This window comes from Antedon mediterranea, chromosome 10 (assembly GCF_964355755.1).
Source record: "Antedon mediterranea chromosome 10, ecAntMedi1.1, whole genome shotgun sequence".
Lineage (NCBI taxonomy): Eukaryota > Metazoa > Echinodermata > Crinoidea > Comatulida > Antedonidae > Antedon > Antedon mediterranea.
The window spans coordinates 11,958,316-11,965,540 of record NC_092679.1 but is presented as its reverse complement, the minus strand read 5'-3'; the positions used below and the strand labels follow the sequence as shown (position 1 = coordinate 11,965,540).

The 7,225-nt window shown below is 36.6% G+C and overlaps 1 protein-coding gene across 3 annotated transcripts in view; it reads right to left on the bottom strand.

Moving 5' to 3' along the window:
- Positions 1-469: 469 nt before the first annotated feature.
- Positions 470-7,225, bottom strand: part of LOC140060620 (steryl-sulfatase-like) — a 33,466-nt gene continuing 26,710 nt past the window's right edge. For all 3 annotated transcript variants that reach the window (XM_072106907.1, XM_072106908.1, XM_072106909.1), the window contains one exon: positions 470-941. In XM_072106907.1, coding sequence (XP_071963008.1) covers positions 514-941 — 428 coding nt within the window. In that variant the 3' untranslated portion in view covers positions 470-513. The remainder of the gene's footprint in view (positions 942-7,225) is intronic.

The following is a 7,225-nucleotide window of genomic DNA, read 5'->3' as shown; positions in this document are numbered from 1 at the left end:
ACCAATAACATGTCACAAGTTTGTAAACCAATAAAATGTCACAAGTTTGTAAACCAATGACAAATGTCACAAGTTTGTAAACAAATGACAAGTGTTTTTAAACAATGGCACGTGTTACAAGTTTGTAAACTAACAACCAATGTCACATGCTTGTAAACCAATGACAATTGTCGTATTCGATTTAGACTTTCAACGTTGAGTACAGTTTTTCCGTTGAGTACTTCTTTAACGGAGTATTTTGAGGTGTTAAGATTGTTCTTAACGAAAAAGCTTTCGTTGTCAACATTTTCTATTCGAATGACTTTCTGTTGAGCACAAATTTACAATTCGAATACAAAAAGTACTCAACGAATCTTTACGTTGACAACGAAAGTTCCCAATCGAATACGACAATTGTCACATTCTCGTAAACCAATATCAAAGTTTGTAAAGCGTTGGCAAATGGTGCTAGTGTGTATACGTATGTATTATTTATATTTTTCAGCATTGACTTAAGTCATACGATGATTTTCATCATGAGTTGGTTCCGATTTCCTCAGAAATTGGTGTTCTTTGTAAAGAATCAATAATCTGATTTTCAGGATTATTATTACTATCTTCTTTACAACTACAGAATGGGAATGTACCGCAACACGGCTGCTGCCATGGAATTGGTATAAGTCTAAGAGGATGGAATTGGTTTGGAACTGGAGTTAGTGTCTTCCTGTGTTCATCAATGGCTGCTAATGACTTCTTGATAATCTCCTGCACTTCAGGATCATTTGGATTTAGTGGGTTGTCTTCTGTGAGATCAGTTGTTATGTCAAAGACAAGTGGAGGGTTATGGTGGTCGACAGATGATCCATAGCATTGGCATACATAGGTCTTCCAACATCCTCTTTCTCCAAGTTCATTGACATTTAATTTGGTTGTAGTCATCATTACTTTGTAGACCTTGTCACCTTAAAGAAAATAGAAAACATATTTAATTGATCATTACATCATCATCTTCCTCCTATACTGTATCAGGCAAAGAACATTATACATTATATAATATATAAACACAGTAGGCAAAGAACATTAATCCTAAACCGCCCGGTGATATACTGAAATTTAATTAATTAATTTGAAACGATAAAGATGAGGAAATCTGTGAGAATGAGAAAAAGTCGCCTCAACCGAGACTCGATTGGATAGTCCGCATAGGAGATCCCGCCTCGTGAATAAAAATACTGAAAGATGAGGGCGTATCAATTTGATCTCTGTTGCGTGTGCGTACAACTGAGGACTACTGTAGTGCTGTTCCGCCGTACCATGCTGAGAATGTTAAAGAGTCGCTATCCAATCGAGTTTGAACAATACCATGAAAGTACCAGTGGTCTAATGGTTAGGGCAACTGCATATCAAGCAGACGGTCCGAGTTCGAGTCTCGGTTGGGGCGACTTTTTCTCATTCTCACAGATTTCCTCATCTTTATCGTTTCAAATTATATATATATATATATATATATATATCTTAGAACCTTGTTTGAGTATAATCCCACATGCCCCAAATGTTTCTTCTGAGGATACAAAATGACATCAGTGAATTTAAAGTGCCATCCCTTTCAAATGTTAATTTTCTATTCCAGAAAGAAAGGGAAGAAATAAAAAACACACCCAGGCCTAAATATTAAAGGCAATATAATGATGGTTTGTTTCAAGAAACTGTTAGTTTATTGGAGGGCATGGAATACTGTCTTAAATCCAAGTTTCCTCATAAATGGGCAATTCTCATGTTTTTTTAAATGAGTTCAGTATTATTTACTGTTTGTTTACATTTCTTAAAATAATAAAAATACAAGAAAAATGTTTGCCTTGTGGAACAGTGTAAAATTTGAAATTAAAAATATGGATTCCATTAAAACAATTCTCTACCATGTGCTTAACTCAACCCTTAGGGCATGGTGGGATACCTTCATGCTTAACTCAACCCTTAAGGCATGGTGGGATACCTTCATGCTTAACTCAACCCTTAGGGCATGGTGGGATACCTTCATGCTTAACTCAACCCTTAGGGCATGGTGGGATACCTTCATGCTTAACTCAACCCTTAGGGCATGGTGGGATACCTTCATGCTTAACTCAACCCTTAGGGCATGGTGGGATACCTTCATGCTTAACTTAACCCTTAGGGCATGGTGGGATACCTTCATGCTTAACTCAACCCTTAGGGCATGGTGGGATACCTTCATGCTTAACTCAACCCTTAGGGCATGGTGGGATACCTTCATGCTTAACTCAACCCTTAGGGCATGGTGGGATACCTTCATGCTTAACTCAACCCTTAGGGCATGGTGGGATACCTTCATGCTTAACTCAACCCTTAGGGCATGGTGGGATACCTTCATGCTTAACTCAACCCTTAGGGCATGGTGGGATACCTTCATGCTTAACTCAACCCTTAGGGCATGGTGGGATACCTTCATGCTTAACTCAACCCTTAGGGCATGGTGGGATACCTTCATGCTTAACTCAACCCTTAGGGCATGGTGGGATACCTTCATGCTTAACTCAACCCTTAGGGCATGGTGGGATACCTTCATGCTTAACTCAACCCTTAGGGCATGGTGGGATACCTTCATGCTTAACTCAACCCTTAGGGCATGGTGGGATACCTTCATGCTTAACTCAACCCTTGGGGCATGGTGGGATACCTTCATGCTTAACTCAACCCTTAGGGCATGGTGGGATACCTTCATGCTTAACTCAACCCTTAGGGCATGGTGGGATACCTTCATGCTTAACTCAACCCTTAGGGCATGGTGGGATACCTTCATGCTTAATCATTTCAATAACATTATTATTTTAGTCCATAGTTCCTAGAACAAATTTGAATTTAAAACAAATTTTGACATCATATCGCTCTCTGTATTTTCTGAGAAATTACTCTTTGATTCTTAACAACATTTTGTGTGTTAAATGACACCTGAAGCAAGTGGTATTGCCATTTTAAAGGCTGCTACACACTAGGACAATATTGATCTATGATAAAGACATACATTTTTCTTACATAAAAAAAAGTAGAAAAAAAAACTGTAGGAAACCATGTGTTTGATAAAAACAATATATTTTAAAATCCATTCAAATGATATCATGATTAATAAGATCAATAAAATTGCTGTATCATCACAATATTATTGCACTTACTAATCGTGACGTCTTTGATTGGACATATTTTTTTTATAAATGATAGTATAAATGGTTATCCTACAGTTAGTTCTAGAATGAAAACTTGTCTAAAATTAATTTTTGTTTTAGTGAAAAAAATGTTTAGCTTTTTATCATCAATTGTTATTGTCCTAGTGTAAGTGGGTCTTGAGAGTCACTTGTTTTTCTTCACTAATATATCTACTTAAAGACCCCTTCCCTGCAATTTTGGATGTTTTTTGGAAAATAATACATATATTTCACTTTAAAAAAACAATGCACTACCTAAGTAGCTCGCGGCGATCGACCTCTCGTGGACGGTCTTAGGCCTAGCCTAGCTAGGCTTAGTTTTGTAGGCCTAGCTGGTAAACATCGGTAACGTACGAACACCGTACGCTAGCTATATACCTAGCCTGACGTTGTATAGTTGCTGCATTAATTGTCTTTCTATTTTTGCCAGACTCCGTTGATACAAATTGGGGAAAACCCGGTATTTTTGCTGAAAAGTTAGGAGTCTTCCATTTGTTTTGGCCTCACGATCAATCGAAAAGTGGGCGAATTACAGGTGAAAAACAAAAATATCAATCCGCGCGCAATGCATTTTGGGATTTATAGCGGGCCGCTATAATTATTAGAATCGACTTATTTTTCACATTTTTAACCGTTTAAAGACGAAAAAAGTTATTGCAATAGGACCATATAGTATTATTTTTACATTAAAATATAGTTTGTGATCTTAAATTAGATCTAAAAAACGTAGGGAAGGGGGCTTTAAAGATGTATTGTCCCTTGAAACACAAAAAAATGAAGGTCAAAATATTCTAAATTTAAATTGGCCATATCAAAGTAATATTAAAGTTATTCACTTTAAGTCAAAAATTTGAGCCAAAAACAACAAGTTTACGTAATTAACAGGTAAATTAGTTTGATTACATTTCGTCTGGAAATCGTCGCGAGCGAAAGTAAACAAAGACTTCAAACCACGAGTACGCATTATGCATAATGCTAATTAGGATTGTTTACAACTCGTCACGGTTGAGAAGGTATTTTCAAACAGATCGTAAGGAAGTTTTATGATTATGCATACAGAGTAGCCAAACAAGAGCGTTTCATTATGGGATATGTTTTGATCGAAAACTTTGACTGGAAGTCAAAGTTATTTTTAAAACGAAAAAATGTCTGTATTTCAGTTAAATGATTTTTTTTTGGACAAATTTTTGGTGATAGTTTAGTTAATAACTATTATGACACTTCAAAATGACCCACCTTTTTTCGAAATCTTTTATTTTTTATTTTTTTGGAATTAGTCAAAGGAACAATACATCTTTAACAAAAAATCTTAAACAGGAAATAAATGTACTGGTTGGTAGTGGTAGATATTAACTTTTTATTAAAAATTATCAACATTAATGCTAGTAAAACAAGTTTCAACTTCATTTTAATTACATTGCATACAAGTTTTCAAAGTTAATCTTTCAGGATATGCTTAAAGAAATTTCATTATACGAGGTGAGATATTCAAATTTAATGTATATGGAAGTCAGTAGTACATCGTGATAATGTTCTTGCGAGTATAATTTTTAGTGCCTGTCATAACAATTTATTGTGTTTGACTTCACTTACTGTATGACATAATATTTAATAATTCTCATTAATTTTTTTATTTCAATGTCTTGTCAATAAATTGGTGATTTAAATTTGACACAAAATGGTACCGAATTAAAATGTATTTGTTGCTTTTAGTAGAAATTATAGTAGTTATACCAATTGTAAATTATCCTACCAGTCTTTGATATTGACCTGAAATAAAACAGTTTTATATTTCCTCAATCAATTATCAAAAGCCATGGATTATTTATAATTGTATACGGGCATCTTTCAATTCATGGCATCTGATTAATTAGTTTAATTGCCATGTCCTGCAACTATACTACTCTGCTAAACTGTGCATGTCTGTTTCATCCTGCAACTACTGTACACTACTCTGCTAAACTGTGCATGACTGTTTCATCCTGCAACTACTGTACACTACTCTGCTAAACTGTACATGTCTGTTTCATCCTGCAACTACTGTACACTACTCTGCTAAACTGTGCATGTCTGTTTCATCCTGCAACTACTGTACACTACTCTGCTAAACTGTACATGTCTGTTTCATCATGCAACTACTGTACACTACTCTGCTAAACTGTACATGTCTGTTTCATCCTGCAACTACTGTACACTACTCTGCTAAACTGTACATGTCTGTTTCATCCTGCAACTACTGTACACTACTCTGCTAAACTGTGCATGACTGTTTCATCATGCAACTACTGTACACTACTCTGCTAAACTGTACATGTCTGTTTCATCCTGCAACTACTGTACACTACTCTGCTAAACTGTGCATGACTGTTTCATCCTGCAACTACTGTACACTACTCTGCTAAACTGTGCATGACTGTTTCATCATGCAACTACTGTACACTACTCTGCTAAACTGTACATATCTGTTTCATCCTGCAACTACTGTACACTACTCTGCTAAACTGTGCATGACTGTTTCATCATGCAACTACTGTACACTACTCTGCTAAACTGTGCATGACTGTTTCATCCTGCAACTACTGTACACTACTCTGCTAAACTGTGCATGTCTGTTTCATCCTGCAACTACTGTACACTACTCTGCTAAACTGTACATGTCTGTTTCATCCTGCAACTACTGTACACTACTCTGCTAAACTGTGCATGACTGTTTCATCATGCAACTACTGTACACTACTCTGCTAAACTGTGCATGACTGTTTCATCCTGCAACTACTGTACACTACTCTACTAAACTGTGCATGTCTGTTTCATCCTGCAACTACTGTACACTACTCTGCTAAACTGTGCATGACTGTTTCATCATGCAACTACTGTACACTACTCTGCTAAACTGTACATATCTGTTTCATCCTGCAACTACTGTACACTACTCTGCTAAACTGTGCATGACTGTTTCATCATGCAACTACTGTACACTACTCTGCTAAACTGTGCATGACTGTTTCATCCTGCAACTACTGTACACTACTCTGCTAAACTGTGCATGTCTGTTTCATCCTGCAACTACTGTACACTACTCTGCTAAACTGTACATGTCTGTTTCATCCTGCAACTACTGTACACTACTCTGCTAAACTGTGCATGACTGTTTCATCATGCAACTACTGTACACTACTCTGCTAAACTGTGCATGACTGTTTCATCCTGCAACTACTGTACACTACTCTGCTAAACTGTGCATGTCTGTTTCATCCTGCAACTACTGTACACTTCTCTGCTAAACTGTGCATGACTGTTTCATCATGCAACTACTGTACACTACTCTGCTAAACTGTGCATGACTGTTTCATCCTGCAACTACTGTACACTACTCTGCTAAACTGTGCATGTCTGTTTCATCCTGCAACTACTGTACACTACTCTGCTAAACTGTGCATGTCATGTTTCATCCTGCAACTACACTACTCTGCTAAACTGTGCATGTCTGTTTAATCCTGCAACTACACTACTCTGCTAAACTGTGCATGTCTGTTTCATTCTGCAACTACACTACTCTGCTAAACCGTGCATGTCTGTTTCATCCTGCAACTACTGTACACTACTTTTCTAAACTGTGCATGTCCTCAATTGAATAGGCAGAGCCTATGATGTTTGACTTGTAGATGTACAGTACAGTACTAGAGGATTTAGTAAGTTTAGCGGAAGAAACAAATATGCTTTGAGATATCTGGAGGCGACAAATTATAAAATGCAGCTGGCCTTTTTAATGATGTTTGATTCCTCGCAACGCAACATGACCAATGCAACATGACCAATGCAACATAGACAATATTCTTTAATTTTGCATCGCCCTCTAAGTTGAATCAACACTTTTACGACATATGCAAAGAACACTAAGGCATTCTAGTCTCGAGTTCTAGGAAACCAGCTTAATCTAATGGTAATTATAAGTACCATCAGATAAAACATTATTTGAGCCTTATTTAAAGTGGTAGGCTACTGTTCAAATTAACATACATTTAAAA